The 19,151-nt window shown below is 43.7% G+C and overlaps 2 protein-coding genes across 6 annotated transcripts; one reads left to right on the top strand and one right to left on the bottom strand.

Moving 5' to 3' along the window:
• Positions 1-849: 849 nt before the first annotated feature.
• On the bottom strand, positions 850-7,219 carry exosc9 (exosome component 9). The gene is made up of 12 exons (XM_083934628.1): positions 7,093-7,219; positions 6,469-6,563; positions 5,308-5,427; positions 5,015-5,117; positions 4,719-4,856; positions 4,414-4,496; positions 3,219-3,351; positions 2,952-3,040; positions 2,678-2,824; positions 2,417-2,586; positions 1,336-1,414; positions 850-1,235 (listed from the first exon to the last, which is right to left on the bottom strand). Exons 1-12 carry the CDS (start codon positions 7,156-7,158, stop codon positions 1,172-1,174), a joined length of 1,287 nt encoding a protein of 428 aa, XP_083790754.1. The 5' UTR covers positions 7,159-7,219; the 3' UTR covers positions 850-1,171.
• clgn (calmegin) lies at positions 5,161-19,076 on the top strand. Of its 5 annotated transcripts, none has more exons than XM_083934589.1 (15): positions 5,161-5,228; positions 11,423-11,701; positions 11,781-11,854; positions 12,039-12,097; positions 12,396-12,537; positions 12,721-12,802; positions 13,399-13,591; positions 13,767-13,956; positions 14,105-14,218; positions 14,308-14,464; positions 14,718-14,933; positions 15,105-15,221; positions 15,310-15,457; positions 15,595-15,770; positions 17,677-19,076. In XM_083934589.1, the coding sequence occupies exons 1-15, from the start codon at positions 5,196-5,198 to the stop codon at positions 17,749-17,751; spliced, it is 2,055 nt and encodes a 684-aa protein (XP_083790715.1). In that variant the 5' UTR covers positions 5,161-5,195; the 3' UTR covers positions 17,752-19,076. The 5 variants fall into 5 exon arrangements, with proteins under 5 accessions (XP_083790715.1, XP_083790713.1, XP_083790714.1 ...); XM_083934587.1 differs by having other exon boundaries at positions 15,595-15,782; XM_083934588.1 differs by having other exon boundaries at positions 15,589-15,770.
• The last annotated feature ends 75 nt before the right edge of the window (positions 19,077-19,151 follow it).

Raw genomic sequence — 19,151 nt, 5'->3', positions numbered from 1 at the left:
AACCCACCTATCAGCCAAAAAGTTTACCCACTCCACCTCATTGCCATCCACTTAACATTAGCATATCCATCAGTAAATCATAGCTGCTGTTTCTTGACCGGGGGTGCACGGCCGGTTAGCTCAGTTGGTTAGAGCGTGGTGCTAATAACGCCAAGGTCGCGGGTTCGATCCCCGTACGGGCCACTCCGTAGTTTTTGTCTGGTGCACTGATAACAGTGGCTACTCAGCTACTTTACATCATGTCCGTGTTTTCTCACCATATAAGTGCAAGCTAACGTTAGCCAACATGTTAATCGATAGCATTATCAGTCAGTGTTTTTTTTAGTTGTCACGCGTGCATGTTGAAAAAACAAAACCGTCTTCCGCTGTATAGACATAATTGATACTGAACTCAACGGCGAGCGGGGGTTCCATGGTGTAATGGTTAGCACTCTGGACTCTGAATCCAGCGATCCGAGTTCAAATCTCGGTGGAACCTGACTTTTCCGCAACGTTTATGAGTTTATGCCGTGCCCGTTTGCGTTTTACTGGAATAACAAGAGTATTCAGTACTGAGGTAGACCCTTCACAGACTCAAACTGTGCTTTCTGGGACTATATACACTATACACAAATCATATCTGTATACTGGCAGTATCCTCCGTAAATGAATGGTTGTGTTGTTTCAAACACACAAAAAATAAAATTGATATATATACTGTATGTTGCTTTTTTATTTCGATTCGCAATAAGCACCACCCTTTTCCTTAAAAAATCATAACTTTGCAAACATAACTGAAAAGTAAACGTCTGTTAAACATCCAATATTGTATTGTAATATTGTATTATTTAGGATCTCATCCTACCCATCAAAAACATTTTAAATCCTTCCATTGTTAAAAACAATTATGTAAAAAATATGTTTCTATACATTTGTGTCTGTTTCAACATCAATCCAAGTGACTACAAACAAGGAGCAGACTTGATGTTCTTAGGTTAAGAATCCAACACATGGAAGTATTTCTGTACAGTAACATGTATTTGATCCCAATCCTCAGCTTAAGCAGGGAGGAACCACTCTAGGCAGGACAGTGGAGTCTTTATTATGAAGAGGAGCTGCAGAGTCTGGCACTGCTGCAGATCTGCAAATCACTGGCTGCAGAGCTCATGCAGAGCTCATGTGGCTCCGGCTTTTATTTTTTCTGGCTTTTCTTTGATGCTGCTGCCCCCTTCTGGTCAGAACTGGATCCTTTGTTTCTGAGAGTAAGAAAAAGATTCTTAATTAAAAAGCAACACCTCCTCAGTTGGTAACTACAGTACATCTCCTATGTATAGAAAAGACAACTGGTGCACCTACTTAGGAGCTTTGTCAGGTGTCTCTGGATGAAGTATGACCACTTCCTCCTCTTCACTGTCAGATATCTCGACCACATCTCCTGCAAAACAAATGTCCAATTTATGTTTTCAAATTCTCACAGAATTATTCATTAGCACTCGGGCTGCCCTTGATAAATGCATTCTTAGTCGACGAGTCTGGCTTACAGGGTGTACAGAGTATGTATGACGCCTGCTGTTAGCTATCTAATCTATCTGTTTTGGAAGGGCAACATTGTTGCATCCGGTCACCAAGACGATTGTGATTGGTTTGAAGAAATAGCAGAAAAAGTAGCCCAGATCATTTTTTCCCGTACACCAGAAAATTAACTCATGAAGCCAGACCATACTGCAGTGCTGTATTCGACTGACACTCGATGGGTTGATTTAATCAGCGTATCTGTAAAACAAAGACTCATGCACAAACATCACTTTAAACCTTGTGTTTACCAGAGATGTGCTCTTAAAGGTTGAATATGTAGAGTCTTTGTTAAAAGCTATATTTTTAAAACAAGAATACACCCACGGGGCGTTTTGAGGGGTACAGAATGAAAGTACTGCTTTTCCATAAAAAATAGATTTAGTTCGAATTAATATTTAAAAACTTTTTTGACAGGTTTGACAATGACTTTCTGTCATATTCTGTTTACATTGTAGCAGCCAAGAAATGGCCGGCATTGCAACTACAATATGGAGACACTAGATGGCGGTGTTCTGCTCATTCTCCATGTTCAACTTTCAAGTTTCTGGGAAATAAGTAGCTAAAAAAAAGCATTAAAAAAACAAAAAAACAATCAAAATCTAGTTCTACTCAACTAAATCTACAATGACTGATTTGTTGATTAGGGGGCTGCTCTATTTATTACCTAAAGTCACATTAATTTATATTTGAGCCTGTCAATTTGCTGGTTTGACATCCGATTCCTAACTATAGCACCACTGTCTTTTTCAAACTTCTGATGGGTGATCATGCTCTTTTCCCATCTGTCTCTTTAGAAAACAGAATTCTTTACTGTAGAACTTCTACTTGATAGTGAGAAAAATAAAAAAATAAATGAAATCACCTCCTGGGCTCTCCTCATGCTGTTCCTCGTCCATCTTTGTTACTTTTTCCTCCAGCTCTTCACCACTGGTGTCATTTTCCTCCTCCTCCTCTTCCTCCAGTCCCCAGGTGTTCTGCAACCCCTGCCCTACCTGACCCACACCTGGGACGGGCACCACTGGGGAGGGCACCCTGGTATGTACGGTTAAGGAGTCACTGTGGACGGAACACGGCAAAGGTAAAAAGACAGGTGCTGTCGCTATTGGAGCTCGGTAAAGGATACGGCTGAGCGGGGGCCTCGGCTTTCTGCACGATGTCACTGGCTCTGTCTGCCACATCCATCATCTCCACTGGAGTCTCGCCCATCTTCAGTGCTGTGATTCGCTCCTGAGGCATAGACTCAGCGAAACCACACCTGCCACCCGCCTTCCTGGAAAATGCAAAAATACAGAGTTTTTGTGTCTCTCTTCTAATAACACCAGGAGTTAAAATAGCGGTCAGTACGTCCACTTCCACAAATGATTGGAGACGCGTGGGAACATGAGGTCAGGGCCTACCTTGCTTTCTTGTCGTTCTCCAGGGCTTTGCTGATGAGTTCGGTGATTTCAGACACTTTGACGCTGGCTATTTTACTGCATCTCATCACCTTCAACACACACACACGCACGCAATTAATGAACTGGTTTGTATTTCTCTCATGTGCTTTGGTGAGCAAAAAACATGGATGTTTGCTGCGCTCTAGTGACAGTGTCTTTTTCACAATAATTGAGCTTCATGGCCGCAGAGCTAAGACAACAGCGTAGGATTATGTAGACCCCGTTCACCTGCTCTTTCAGCAGCATGATGCCCCCGCTGGACTGGATGGAGCAGATCTCTCTGTGTTTGTTCATAGCGATCATCAGCAAGCCGTCCATCACCCGCTCCTCCCGCTCACAGGGGTCCACCAGCAGATAAGTTCTGCAGAGAGAACGGGAAGTACGGAAGAAGAAAGTCTGCTATGAGGAAAGATAACGTTCATCCAGTGACTAGTGATAACTGGGTTTTTTTTGGTAGTTACTCTCAGCCGCCCGTTTAATACGTACACCTAGCTAAAATGTATGCAGTAGAATACAGCAGCCGTGCAGTAAACCCTACCCTCGCCAAGCTTCTGAAGTGTCGATTCAACTTACATAGTAATTTAACGCTCGACTTTACACTTCACCAAAGGAAGTGCAGTGTCCAGTTCGAGCTCTACAGGACATTTTTCAGGGGTGTTTTATGTACACACTGTGTGCAGTGTATTGAGAGGGGACCTCTTTTAACTGTTATAAAACGGGTAGCTCAGATCACACGATCCTATTGGTTCACAGCCGCGATAAAAAAACAAATCCTTTGCACAATTCAGTTTGACTTCACACTTGGGGAAAAAAACGTTCCAAGCCTTTATCTAAACAATCAGACTGCTTTGACAACAACTGAAATGTACGCCACAGAACACAGGAGCTGCTGGTTTACTGCTGCCTTGATAGCTTAGTTTATTTGTTTGCGTCTTTGCTATACTTGACCGTTTCGCAAAAGCAATAGCTAATTACACCGCCATACTGCATGCTGGGAACAGCTCGATTTCCGTAGCTTGCTACATTACATTGAGGAACAGGTGAAGACAGAGAGACCGGAGATGTTCCGTTGTAGAAAACTCAAACATTTCAAACATTATCGGTGTAACTTTCGGAATGTGCGCTTTTGTTCCTGGAAATAACCTGATCTCAAATAAATATTAGCCAATGACACATGAACTCTAGCGGTGGAAGAAGTGTGGTGGAAGAAGTGCCGTGTCAAGCGCAAAATTGTTGGGATGAGCGGTTCTCCAGAAAGCCGCAAACGGCTAAACTGCAGGCCAAGCAATCAGCCCGTTCTGAACATGCCCATTATCAACTGACACCGCATTCTCCATAATGACCGCACAGTTGAATGAACAAGTTAAACATGTTGGTACTTTGAACAGAAAACCAATCTGTTTATTCAAATGTGGTGCCTTACCCTTGTTGGAAGAAGGAGAAGCTGACACTGATGGGCATGTGGTAGATACTCAGAGGAATAGGGTCCCTCTCCTCTGGAGTGTACTAAGGGAGCAAAGGTGTAAATACTGAAGCACAACCAACACAATGAACAAAATAATCCAAAAGCATTTGGACAAAATAAAATCTGCGTTGACAATGAAAGAAAACCGTGTTAAAAGGGAGGTTCCCACATTATATCCCCTGTGAGAATCAAAGAACTCCAAACAACAGAGCAGTTTGGTGTGTGAGCGTCGGGCGTGAAGCGCGCGTTTACTGCCGACTCACCACCGTGACTTCATCTCCCTGGATGCTGACATCGGGACGTCTGAAGTGGGACAGGGCGGTGATGGCAGCGATGCTGGCGGCATCCATCAGATTGCCGTCATGATTCAACATGTGAACGTCCACTCTGATCTGCCACACCTGAACACAGACACACCATCAACGCACTGGATACGGTTCTTTTCTCTTTCTACGTTTACATTTCTGTGTGTGTGTGTGTGTGTGTGTGTGTGTGTGTGTGTGTGTGTGTGTGTGTGTGTGTGTGTGTGCGTGTCTGTGTGTGTCTGTGTGTGTTTTACCTTCTCTCCAGACACTACACACAGGGACTCAGTATCAATGCACTTGGAGTTCCTCAAGCATCTCTCCAGCTGTCTGTTTAGCTTCACTGACAACTCGGACTGTCTGGAGAGAAAGAAACCCCCACAGATCATACACACTCCCTGCACTGAAGCCACGTTACAGACGCAGTCCTGGTCTAATATGTCCCTCAGGAATGTCACCAGGGAACACGAGGTAACACTTCATCAGTAACGTCAAATGTAAAAGTAGTAGAAAAGCACATACAAACAGAAAGCTCTTTGGTTTTTCTCACCTGCCTTGTTCAAATGCTGGCGAGGCCATGGGTGACAGCTCGATGTTGAAGAACATGATCCCCTCGTTTGGTCGACTCTCTTTCGGAGTCACCAGCTCACACGACGCCTGGGCCATGACCCTGTAGATCATCATCCCAGACCCTTCTTTTAATGTGTATAAAACCCCAATATGCAACATAATTAAGCTAAGGTTAAAGGTTGAAGGTCCCAAAAAAGTGAGATCACCATTCCATGTCGTTTTTATTATAAAGCAGGTTGAGGTGCTTTATAAATACTGTGTAAGAATCCACAGAGAAGTACACAGAGCAACTTTACTAATGGAAGTGCACCCTCAGTCATTCCGTGGCAGCAATCATGGTGCAGAGACACCAAAGCTGTGTTCGAAAACGTGCCCCATCACAGAAATAGTGCACTATATAGTGTGTTTGTCATCTTGCAGTGGTGTTAATTTCATTCTCTATATAGTCCACTGTAAAATACCCACAATGCACAGCTAATGTAAGAGTGTACATACATGTGTACATACACCTATTGGAAACACTCCTAATGTACCCTTAATTTTACTCCCATGTACCACAACGCAATGCCGTCGTGTTGTCCTGGAGGAGAAGAAGTGCAGTGTCCGAAATCTTGTTCGGTCATTCTCTGTTTAGTTTGCTGTTTAATAATCACTATAAAAGGTATGAGTGAGTGAGTGAGTGAGTGAGTGAGTAAGTGAGTGAGCGGTTTTGAACACAGCTCAAAAGTGCAGATGCATGGAAACACTAGTCGTTTCTCAATCTGTGTTCTTGTCTGTACTTGTGTTCTCGTGGACTTGCGAAACGTCATCGGTTCCACACGTACTGTTCCAATTCAATAGGCCGGATCGCGCATCTGAGTCGAACTTGCCAAGTCTGAACTTCTAAGCTCACAAGTCCAAACTTGGAATACTTGGTACTATCAGTGGAGACTGGGCTTTTTCAGGAGGGGGTCTTAAAGAGAGATGCCACTAAAACTGAGCGTTTCAGGCAGAGGGTGAATACAGGTACATTAGGGCAGACAGGATGAGAAAAACTGTGTTTTTTAGACATTAAAGTTGTTCAACATGTTCATCTAAACATTAACAGGGTTACATGTTAGAGAATACACTTTACACATACAGCATCTGGGCATAGTTTCACCTGGTCTTTCCCAGATCCACAAAGCAGCATCCATAGTCAGTCCCAAAGGTGATCTTCATCTTTCTGTAGTCGTAGGTCTGTCGTCCATCCAGGCGCTGCAGGGAGGGGACAGGTGCAACTCATGAAGGACTAACGTTACTGTAGGACACATTGGGCATAGACGACAAAGCCTCACTGAAACCTTTCCATTTACAACTACCAATATCATCTTCTAATGAACATCGGAGGAAGATTATGTAGTCTATATGAGTTTGGTTGGCTGGGAACAGGAGGGTCGCCGGTTCGAGTCCCTGTTTGGACCATGAATGGAGCGTGCACTGGTGGCTGGAGAGGTGCCAGTTCGTCTCCTGGGCACTGCCGAGGTGTTGTTGAGCAAGGCACCGAACCCCAACTGTTGGGGGCGCCTCGCTCTGACATCTCTCCATTAATTGCATGTATATAGGTCCTGTTTGTGCATGTGTGTATTTCGGGCCTGTGTGTGAGTAACCAGTATAATAATAATAACAGAGTGAAACATATGGAACGTCCCTTGCGGGATAAATAAAAGGAATTCTTCTTCTTCTTCATAAGTTGCATGAGTCAGTGCAAAAAGTGAGTGGACACAATGTTCAGTAACCAGCTCACCTTTTTCTCTTCGATGGCTTTGAGCAAGAAGTCCCGCTCACAGTTAGACAGCGGTGTTTCCTTCATTCTGCAGGCGTTTCAGTGGCTACGGTTACACTTCAATCATTGAATTCACGACTGCACCGCGACAAGCATGTGGCGATCGTCAATATTGTGTGAACTCTACCCCGGAAGTACAAACGACATGCCAGAGTAAAGGCGTCACGGGATCATTTTCTGTATTTGACTCGTTTAGGGTGATTTTGAAATGGCTTATATGTTTGCTTATTACTTGTGTGTACTCATTATGAACCAGATCTTCGCTTCACAGTGTCCGCGGAATATCTGTTGTAGGAAATATTGAAAGTGAGCTTTTACTTTGAAGTGCAGCTGCGGAGCGGATTTCTGATGCCCTGAAGTACTCACCGTGAGCTCGTAGTTTGGAGCTTTAAACGTTTGACAGTCAAGTACCGTGCGAAATATGAATGCGAATAATATGTTCTTTGTTGGAAAACTAACACAATGGATCATGTTGCTAAGACATAGTTTTGGGTGGCTGTATTTTGGGGTAGGTAAGTAAGTCGACAAACTGACATTTTGAGCTGAGCATATTTATTAAAAATACTTGAAAACTTTCACTACAATTATGTAACTTTCTATGTTCCATAAAATACTCTTCAGGTATTGTGAACACCCAGCCAAAAGCTCCGCTGCTCGGGCCAATATTTTTTACAACTGTCAGTGGTACGTGAAGGCACCATTCGCGCTCTCCATCTGCGCGGTGTGCGCATGCGCCACACTCATTCGCACGGGCTTGCACCGTTATCCTTACGAGCTGTCATCTCCGGTCCATCTTCTCCAGCCAACAACCGTAGACGGCGGGCCTCGGTGATACTCTCAGCGGGCCAAACGCTCAAGATACTTCCTCTGTTGTTTGCCAAAGCGGATGAACAGCCTTTAACGAGTGATACATTTTCTCTGAAGTGACAAGAAGGTTTGTTTGTGTGCGCGCTCATTCATTCTCCATCCCTCTGTGCGTCACTACTGCTAATTCAGCAAGCTAATGTTAACCGTTGCCATCCACTTATCTCTTCAGCCCGAGCCATTTTGGGCCACCCTTTACTTTAAAATGAATTTCTGCCGTCTGTGGGGCAGCTTTAATTAACGGGCTCCTTGCGTTAAGCCCATTAGTGTAGTAGCTAAGCTTGTGTTATGCTAACGTCTGCTGTTTTTGATTAGCGCGCCGTCCAGTTAGCATATCTAGCTAGCGGAGCAGGTGCTGCAGCCAGAGCCATTTATAAGAGTTTGGATACTGCAGTGTTCGGTGGCAGCCATGTTAGCTGCTAACCCTGTCTTAAGACCTTTTCTGTTCCCAGACCGTTCATTAATAAGCTTTCCTTACATTCTGATAAAAAGACCTTGCTGCCACTGAACCTCAGGCTGGTTAAGGATGTTCCCCCAGTGACTTCTACTTGGACTATGAATTGGATGTTGTAGTTGACATCCAGACGGGACAGTCAGTTGATTTTGTTAGATAAGTGTATGGCCTATTTATAAGCACCTTATTCATCAATATGGTTTGCTGTGCCTTCTAACTCTGCTGCATGACTTATGTGTCAGGTGAATATTACCATTTACCAACTCGTTACTACCCTTTATCATGTTATCAAGATCAACAGTATTGTGTTGGTAGTGGGTTTTTTTATGTAGGCATGTCTGCAGCATGTGTCAAGAATGATTATTATCAGCATTGCTTGGCTGTGTTTTGTTGCTTTGTTTTGTTTGTATAGCCGCATGGACAAAAAAAAGAATATTCTTGCTGTATTATTTCATGTTTTACTGTTTCCTGTTGCTCTGTGTAACAAGTCTAACGTCTCTACACAATGCCCAGTTTAGTTTACCCTGTTATCCCCCAAAGCAATTTCAGTCAAAAGCAACTGGACTGGTTGTTTGTCTAGGAAGACGTTTCACCTCTCATCCAAGAGGCTTCATCAGTTCATGTACGCATCTGACCAGGACCAGGACTAGGCTGGGACTGGTTCAACTATCTGGTGTGGAGATCAGGGTATTTAACCTCTCATGAGGCCGATGATGTCACTGGAACCCTATGTGCTCCAAGTGCCAACAACCGTCGTTAAGAGTGACAGTCGTTGGTGGGAAGTAGGTTTCGACTTTGTTAGTTTTCTAGTGGAGCACAAAGGGTTCCAGTGACATCATCTGCCTTGTGAGATGTTAAATACCTGGATCTCCACACCAGTTAGTTGGACCAGTCCCAGCCTGCTCCTGGTCCTGGTCCTGAGTCCCAGCCTGGTCCTGGTCCGGCTCCTGGTCCAGTCCCAGCCTGGTCAGATGCGTACATGAACTGATGAAGCCTCTTGGATGAGAGGTGAAACGTCTTCCTAGACAAATAACCAGTCCAGTTGCTTTTGACTGAAATTGCTTTGGGGAGAACGATGACCTGGACAAATGAAAACATTCACAGGCTTACCCTGTTATGTTACATCTACTAGGTGTTTTAGGTGTATCAGTATCTGCCGATGTGGGCTTCTGAGTTCGCCGATAGTTTTTTCCCGGCATTATTTACAGACAGGTGTCAACAGGCAGCCCTGTGTTGCTTGACTTCTTTTTTAAGTTCAATAAATGTTTTGTTTTTTTAAATGAGACTCGTAACATTTGTTATCATCATTGTGTCATTTTTATGATGTAAATTTATGGAGCAAAAGTAATATCAGCTCCAAATATCAGCTCAAGAAACTCAGCGGTCCATATCGGGATATCGGCTAAGGCTGAGGAAGAAAAAAAAACGGTATCGGTCCATCCCTAACACCTACATGACTGTAAATTTGAACCATAGCCTTATTGGTTTTAAAACATCTCGCCAAAGGACTGCAGTTGAAAATCAGCCGGCTGGCTAACACTGGCACAATGTTTCTTAATGTGTGCATTGTCGTTAAATGAAAGGAAGTTGGAGTACGGTTTGTCAGCTAGCAAGGTTAAGCTCTGATGTGTTTAATGAGGAAATTAACTAAAACGACTCACAGAAAGGCAAAAATTAGAATAATTGACTGAAAATGATATTCGTAATTGCACTGTTTAATCTAACACTGAAGTATTCACCTTTAATGCCTTAATGGAATTGTAACCATTGACTCATTTCATGTCTGACATACAGAAGTTTATGTCATGTAGAACAAGAAGATGTGGACTTTGATGCCTTCAACCAGTAAAGGGTTTGCCTCAATTTTCTCATTTTACTGTTGAGGGTGCCATACAGTAAACACTATAAAGTAATTTCCTTTTGTGAAGTAAAGGTAAATGACCCTGGCCTCTTCATGTTACTGAACCTAAATCACATATTATGCATCTTCAGCAGTCAGTTACTTTTTTAAACACAAATAAAAGTCAATAGAAAGACCTCTGGCTTTCAGCCATCCACTGCTCTGAATGTGACCACTTCATATCTTGACGGGAGCAAAAGCCATCAGCTCCAAACAATTGTGTTGCATTAGGTGAGCACGATGTATGTTGATTTCATCAATTGTCTCTCCGCTATGTTTATCCTTTCGATCCTCCTGCGCTCTGATATTAGCAAATAGAGCAACAGCCGTATGGGAATTAAAGTTAATAGGGAATCATTAGGGAAGCGTGCTGCTGTGCTGTCTGCAGTGATGCTTTTCATCCCTGCCGCTCGCAAGAAGAGTGAGCAGGTGTGGCCCGATCAATAGGTCATTGAAGCTGGTGTTTGCTGTCAGATCTCTCAATTATATATACCAGGGTTCAGCAGGGTCAGGTTTCAAACACACATTGGGACATTCTAATCTGATGCATTTACTGTTACAAATTAGGACAAGTTAGGATGTTTGGGAAAGAGGACATTACAAATCCAAAGAGGCCAGTTGTATGCTACCAGCGCAGATGTTTCTGGCATCTGCTTAGAAGGAGTCTCTCTTTATGATTAATCTGGTGTGAATGCATTACAAAAGAGAAGGGGCAGACTTAAAGGTTTTGTAAGGAAATAGTGTGAAAACTGTGATAGGATGTGATCTGAGGACACAGGCCCTAATCAAGTAGCACAGTGTACTAATGTGACCTCAATCTATTATCATTTTTACACACTCGTGTTCTCTATTTATATCATTGATGCCCCCCACACACACACACACACACACACACACACACACACTCACATTGTTGCTCTCTATAAATAACATCTCACTCCTGCCTCTTCTTCCCATCTGTCTCCTTCAACTTTCCACACCACTTCCCCCTCACTCTGCTCACACCATGCTCATCTCTGACCCTGTTCACCCTCCTGCTATCACCACACCCCCTCTCCACCCTCCCCTTACAGATGAAGTTGGACAGGGGTTGGATTTGGTGCGTGCTGCTGTTGTCCTCCATGGCAGTGGCAGCTGCAGCGGCCCAGGAGAAGCAGCTGGAAGTTGATGTTTCAGACATCGATGATGATGATATGGGGTTGGATGAGGAGGAACTAAATGTTTTGATGGCGGATGAGGGAGAGGATGAAGAGGAGGAGGAGGAGGCTGCGGTGATGGATGAAGACCCCACTGATGAGACAGACGGCACAGCACATGGGAAGGCTGGAACAGATGCAAATGTCTCCTTCCAGGTCAGGAATGGGTCATATGTGAAAGCGAAGTATATATATGTGGATGCACTTTTTGAATTCTTTTTTTTTTGTTCCCCAGGTAACATACAAGACTCCTGTCCCCACTGGAGATGTCTATTTTGCAGAGACGTTTGATGATGGATCACTGGACAGGTATAGCCTGACTAATCTACCACCAAGGCCTGCTAAAAATCTGGCATAAATGTTTAATGCGTGCTAGGATACGCAAACCTTTGATTGTACTGAGTGACCAGGATAAACTTTCACAGTTAGTGTGTTTGTGTGTTCACCTATTCTTGTCTAAAAGTTAAGAGTTTTATGATGTTGATCTCCACAGTTGGCAGCTGTCAAAAACGGTGAAGGGGGACGCAGATGATGACACCGCCAAATATGACGGTTTGTTGCCTTCCCCTCTCTGAGAGCGTTTAGAGGCACAACTGGCTGTTTTTATCTTTATCTTGCACAGACTCATTTTTCACATGTATGACACGGATAAAGGTACAACCATGTTGTTTTAGTCTATCCCTATTGGTTATGATGGCACTTCAATTGGCAACATAATTGCTGAGATACAAGGTCACAACGCCTTAATCCAAGACACTTTGCAATTTTCTGTTGACTACTCTAAAGCTGTCTCAAGCAGAGACCACACCACGACTATGAACATTAATTAGTGTCTCATCTCCGTCTAAAGGGAAGTGGGCTGTGGAGCAGGTTAAGGAGAACAAAGTTCCAGGAGACCAAGGTCTGGTGCTCAAGTCCCGGGCCAAACACCATGCTATCTCTGCGATGCTCAACAAACCCTTTGTCTTCCAGGATGAACCTCTGATCTTACAGTGAGTTCAAACAGGCACACATATACACTCATGTTTGTCCATGCAAGTGGACTTTTTCCATGAGCTGCAGTGGCTAGCGGATGTATAAGTGAGTGACTAAAATCTGTAATTTGCATTCCACAGTTAAGTTGTGAAATAATGTGTCCAGACTTGTTAAATTGCTTTGTTGTGTTCTGATTGCAGGTATGAGGTGAATTTTCAGAATGGTATCGACTGTGGTGGGGCATACATCAAACTGCTTTCAGACACTGGCAATCTCAACCTGGTTGGTATACAAGTTGTCATTCTACCTTACTGCATTTATAATGTGTAAAGGTTTAATGCACACTGGCCATTTGATTGGTATTTATATCCAAAGCCTCTTATACTAGAGCAAGAACTTAAAGGTCCCACAATTATGCTCGTTTACAGATTCAAACATGTATTTCTAGTTTCCACTATAACATGTTTGCAGGTTTACATGCATTTTCTCATACGGTCTCTGAACATACCTGAATTCACCTGTCTAAAACACTCTCTATAAGCGCCTGTCTCTTTAAGAACCCCTCCTGAAAAAGACCTGTTTGCTCTGATTGGTCAGCACTTACAGGTTTTCTGTATCTGTAGCTGCACTTTCTACCTCCTATATAGTACAGTTGTGACATCACAAACGTATAGAAGTGTTTTGATCCTTTCACAGTATATAGCACCTCAACCTGTGTTACAATCAAAAAAGACATTGTTTTGGTGGAAAAAGAATCCAAAACCTTCAGAGCATTCCTCCTCTGGCTTGTGTTGGAATAGATCTGGGTAAAGGTTGTCCAGATTTAAACCAAATAGACTCACCCTTTTAACTCTTTAAACTCTTCTTCTCTAATGTAGGAGCAGTTCCAAGACCGTACACCCTACACTCTCATGTTCGGACCAGACAAGTGTGGTGAGGACTACAAGCTGCACTTCATCTTCCGCCACCAGAATCCTCTCAACAAAGATATGGAGGAGAAGCATGCCAAGAGGGCCGATGTCGACCTCAAGAAGTTCTACACTGACAAAAAGACTCACCTCTACACGTTGGGTACAGAGACATTTTGAAAAGAGAATATATATGTTTTTATACATAACCCCTTATGTATGACACATAAGCTTAATTAATTAAGTTCACATGTACCTGCATACCTCTATGTGCGTTTATCAAATGTGAATTTCTCATTTTGCGCACACATTCATTCAGCATTTTTCCCTGTTGTCAGTCCTGAACCCAGACAACAGCTACGAGATGCTTATCGACCAGTCCAGTGTGAGCCGCGGCAGCCTGCTGCATGACGTGGTGCCTCCAGTCAACCCGCCCAAAGAGATAGATGACACAAATGACTCCAAACCAGAGGACTGGGACGAGAGGGCCAAGATTCCTGACCCCGAGGCTGTCAAGCCTGATGACTGGTGACTACAACCCCCATACTAGTAGATAGTACAGATTATGTTGCAGATTGGACATATTTAAATGTTGGGACCTCAGTGACATAGTCATCAATAACAAACATGGCTGTGTGTGTGTGTGTGTGTGTGTGTGTGTGTGTATGTTGCACAGGGATGAGGATGCTCCAGCAAAGATTGAGGACCCTGATGCTTTGAAGCCTGAGGGCTGGCTGGATGACGAACCAGAGTTTATCCCTGACCCTAACGCTGACAAACCAGAAGACTGGTATATAAACGCCTTCATCAAACTTAACCATAACCAGCACTTAAATGATGTTACAGTAAGGAAATGATCAAGCTGTCCTCTGTGTGCAGGGATGAGGAGATGGATGGAGAGTGGGAAGCCCCGCAGATTCCTAACCAAGCCTGTGAGACGGCCCCCGGCTGCGGGGAGTGGAAACGTCCCAACATCAATAACCCTCAATACAAGGGCAAGTGGAAAGCCCCTCTGGTGGACAATCCCAACTACCAGGTAACTATAACTAAACCAGATACTATCTTTTATTTAACTACATAGGTGAGAAAAATTAAGCATACACTGAAATCTGTCCATTTCTCCCATATTTACTGTTCCTAGCTTTTGTTTGTTAAAACATGAATAATGAGGTGCAGGCTAAAGCCAAGAGGCACTTTCCTCTCTGTGTCCTGTTGGAGATGCTGTATGTTTGTGCACCAGCTGAAACCATCTTAATCATTTTCCTCTCCGTTCTTTGCCTTCTCCCAAGGGAGTCTGGAAGCCGCGTAAGATCGATAACCCAGACTATTTTGAGGACCTGCAGCCGTTCAGGATGACACCTTTCAAGGCTGTGGGCTTGGAGTTGTGGTCCATGACCTCAGATATCTACTTTGACAACTTCATTATCACCTCTCACAAGGAGGTGGCCGACCGCTGGGCCTCTGACAGCTGGGGGCTGAAGAAATTGGTGGCCAGTGCTAACGAGGTCAGTGTGATGATTTGTAAGGGCAACTGGAGCAGCACCCTAGCAGACACTAGCATTGTCACTATGTGCATATAATTTACCACAGGGCTGTCTGTTTCTCCGAGCGAAAGGCTCACTATTTGTTCTTGTTCTCTGGCCCCTCGTCTTTACTCGCCCCTGAAATCCCACCAGCCGGGGATTTTTGCTCAGCTCATGCTGGCAGCAGAGGAACGACCGTGGCTCTGGGTGATCTACATCCTGACAGTTGGCCTGCCTGTAGGACTGGCTGTGCTCTTCTGCTGGCCAAAGGTACTGTGAACCTCATGAGTTTATTTATCGTTTACCTCTGCAAACCCTCTAAACCTGACTGTGATCCCATCTCCTGTTTGTGTCCTAGAAATCAGAGGACGACTACACGTACAAGAAGGTGGACCCTCCTCGTGCCGATGTAGAAGAAGAGGAAGAGGAGGATGAAGAAGCAGAGGAGGCAGCAGCAGATGAGGATGACAAAGCAGCTAAGGCTACAGAAGGAGCACCAGCTGCAGGTTAGAGGGTCAAACGCAGGACATTACACGCTCTCCTGCTGGTGCTGTATTGTACTTTGTCTGCTACATTGTTCTAGAGTCGTATTTCTTTGTCCTCACTGTCATCACCTTTAATCTCCTTCTCTCAAAAGCACCAGAAGAGGAGGACGAGGACGAGGAGGAAGAGGATGAAGCCGATGCGGGAGGTGACAATCTAGAGGGGGATGATGATGATGATGATGAGGAAGAAGAAGAAGAAGAAGAAGAGGAGGAGGAGGAGGAGGAGGGAGAAGAAGAGGAGAGCAAAGCCCCTGAGAGAACATTAGAAGAGGAGGTTGGTGTCATTGTGAGTTTTTGTACATGCACAGCGGCGTGATCATAGTGTTGGGAGATCTGTGGGGTTCATGTGCACTGGTGGAGTTAATTTCTGGAACCAGATCCTCGATTTTCACCATCACTGCACCTGCTTTTTCTTCTTTTTACCCAACATTCATCTGGTTCAGGTTAATAGGTGTTGTGTATGTATATCGTAGTTGAATTGAATTAATGACATTCATTAATTATTCAATCCAATTGAATTTTTGAAACCTCAAATACAGGAAGAAACACTTATTCTCTATTTTCTGAGGCTTTAAGATTCCAAAATGTATTGCTAATGCAAAACGTAGGGTAAAAATTAGATGAGTAATAAAATAAGACCATTGATGTGCTTAGTAAGTAAAAATCGATATTTTATTATATTTTTAAATTACATTATTTCCAACAACAAAGACAGAGCTTAATGCGAACAACAAAAAACATCACAATCTGTTGGAAATCAATAAGGAAAAAATAAAGTAAAATAAAGTTTCTGTTCCCATGCTGTTATATATATATATATATATATTTTCGTTGTTTGTACATTGTGTCAAAGACAAAGTTCACATGGAACAGAATATGTATTAAAAAGAGTTCGAATAGGAAACTGCAGTGGAGGGGTGTTGTCACGACACCAAAGTTAGGACATTAGTACGATAATATCCCGATACCGATACTGAAACAATACCACACTGGAAACCCAAAACATCATCTAGGGGAAATTTGTCATTTGCACTTCATGTTGATAAATTTCAAACCCTGCAAACTACAGTAGTGCCCTAAAGAACAACACAAATTACCCTGACCTGGTGGAGGTCTGCGCTCTAGTCAAAAAGTTACATGCTGTGATTAACTTACTAGTGCTGTTGACTTAAAATAGATCATTTATAACTGGTGTTGTTTATCAGCGTACTTGTGAACACTAGCACATGTTATGGTATAGTTAATGTTAGCAGCTTGGACGTTGTGTTGTCATACAGAGATGTGTGAACCACATCGGACAGTTAAACAGTTAGCTTTACCCCTTTCTTGTGCAACTCTGACAGGGAAAAAAGTTATAAAAGATAAAATAAACACTCGCTTGACTTAACGTTACATCCAGGGGATATTTATGTTATCTACCATTAACCTGCAGCTCTTTGAACTCTTTGAACAAGTCCGCATCTCTGTCAGTTCGATGTTTTTGGAGTTGGACATGTTGGCTCCCTTGGTCTGTATCGATTTAAAACATCATTTACCGACAGGCTTTGCGGTGTCTGTGGGCTTGTTCTGTTTTTGCTCCGTGCTTCTGCTTATAAAGACGCTAGGACGGTTGGCAGAAGCCCTCAGGCCACTGTCACCCATGTCTGTCTCTCTCTCTGTGTGAGTGACATGTCACTATAAAATCCACGGCCACTCTGGCTGCAGGTAGTGATGAAGTAGAGGGAAGCTGCACACAGACACACTGCCCTGCTGTCACAAAAAAAAAAATCATAAATACCAATATTAGTAAAACGGGAAATAATATGGCATGGTTAAACTCACGGTTAACCCAGTGTCCTGTGGCCTGCGGACACTGAGCAGGTTCATTCACTCACCTCCCTTCTGTTTAGACAGTTTCCTGTCACGACACCGTGTCCTTGTCCTGGTGAGAACCGTGCACGGTTAGGCAGTCTGACTCCTCTTGTTTTCATTTTCACTGAGTTCACTTTTGCGTATCATCGTCATTCTACTTTGCATTTAAAAGGTCTTAAGTCAATTTAATTAGACTTTTAAGATGGGGCTGACTCTGAGCTTTCGTTAACATTTTGGTAATGTGGCTATTGCTAGAGTGATGTTTTATGTCTCTTCCATTAAATTTGCCTTTTTCTCGCTTTGTATTCCATTTCCATTGTGGCCCACAGCCAAAGGATGGAGGAGACATTGCCGAGGAGAGCCACAAACAAGCCGTGAGAAAGAGGAGGGTACGGAAAGACTGAGGAGGTGGACCCCACGCCTACTGTCTCCTTTCTCCCCCGATGCAGAGGAGGTGGGAGGGCCGTCTCTGCTGCTGCTGCTCCCCCTCTCCGAGCGGAGCAGCATGTATTTCCTCCAAACCACCTGGTAGCCTGCCGTCACCCCGGCTGACCCATCCATCGGCTACGCCCATCACAGGACCGCAGTCTCCCAAACCACATCCCGGATCACCCCTCTTCCCGTCTCGTCTCTCCCTCCTGCCTGTTCATCAGATGAATCCTCTGGAGATTCTGTGCATTTAGATGTTTTCCCTCCTTCATCCTGAGCTTCCACGCCGTCTTCATCCCTCTCTAAGCCGTTGCTGTCAAAATGCCTGTCAGCTTAAAAAAAGGTCCACCTCTTCCACCTCTGTTCCTGTTCACCCCGTCTCTGCTGTCAGTCTTCTCTCTGAATATATGCCATCATAGATCTACCAGTCTGTCTCCTCTGAGAGTGAAGGCAGCAGGGGAGCAGTGCGCTGCTGTCGACTCCAGTTGTTCATACCATTTTACAGCATATCATAGGGGCTACGTCTCAGAAGTTTAAACTTTATTCTCGCGTCATTTGTTTTAAAAGAACATGTTCGAGGACGCCGTTTGACAAAGTTCCTTCCTTGTTTGCTATGGTTTTAAGAACGGGCCAGGAGGAGATGTTACTGCTGTGTCAGGACGTTTGAGCTGACGAGTCGCCTCAGCTTAGGTTTAAAAGTTTACCTCTTTAAAAAATTGATGTTTAGATTTCAGGTAGTTTGTAAGAAGCATCAGTTACCTTTGTGTTTTTTACTAAGTTCTAGCGCTGTCAGAATTGATTAGCACAGATGACCCTATTTATTGGTTTTGTTTAAGATTTGTTTATAAATTAAGATTAAATAATGCAGTGTTTCGAGTGACTTGAGGCGGTTTCCTTAAACATGACATGCCACTGGTGTGCTTATTCTGAACCCAGGTCTGTTTGAAATGCTTCACCTGACCACAACACCGAATGCCTTGGCCATCAGTCGTCAATAAGACTGAGTAAAGATGTGGGTTTCTGCAGCAAACAGCTGGATGTTAAACCTGTGCTAACGTGGCTCATTCAGTTGGTACACAGCAGTGCTTTCCCAGAATACCTAGATCAGCCGGAGTTCAGATCCTGGATCACTGCCTGGGGAAAACATTGACGCTAATTTATTTGTTTTATATTATTGTCTCGAGCTTTTGTAGTTCATGTTCTTGCCAGATTCTGGCAGATATCCCTGTTTACATTTGTTTGCAAATTGTACATTGCTCTTGAAAATAAAAAAGTATTTAATAGAAAAACACTTGTCAAAAGTGTGATCAAACGAGGCACATGTGATTTATTTCCCCTTGCGCTGACGGATAACGTAGGGTTGTGTAGATGACAG

The sequence above is a fragment of the Echiichthys vipera genome, assembly GCF_963691815.1.
Source record: "Echiichthys vipera genome assembly, chromosome: 2".
In the NCBI taxonomy this organism is placed as follows: Eukaryota; Metazoa; Chordata; class Actinopteri; order Perciformes; family Trachinidae; genus Echiichthys; species Echiichthys vipera.
This window is presented reverse-complemented; position numbering and strand designations above follow the sequence as displayed.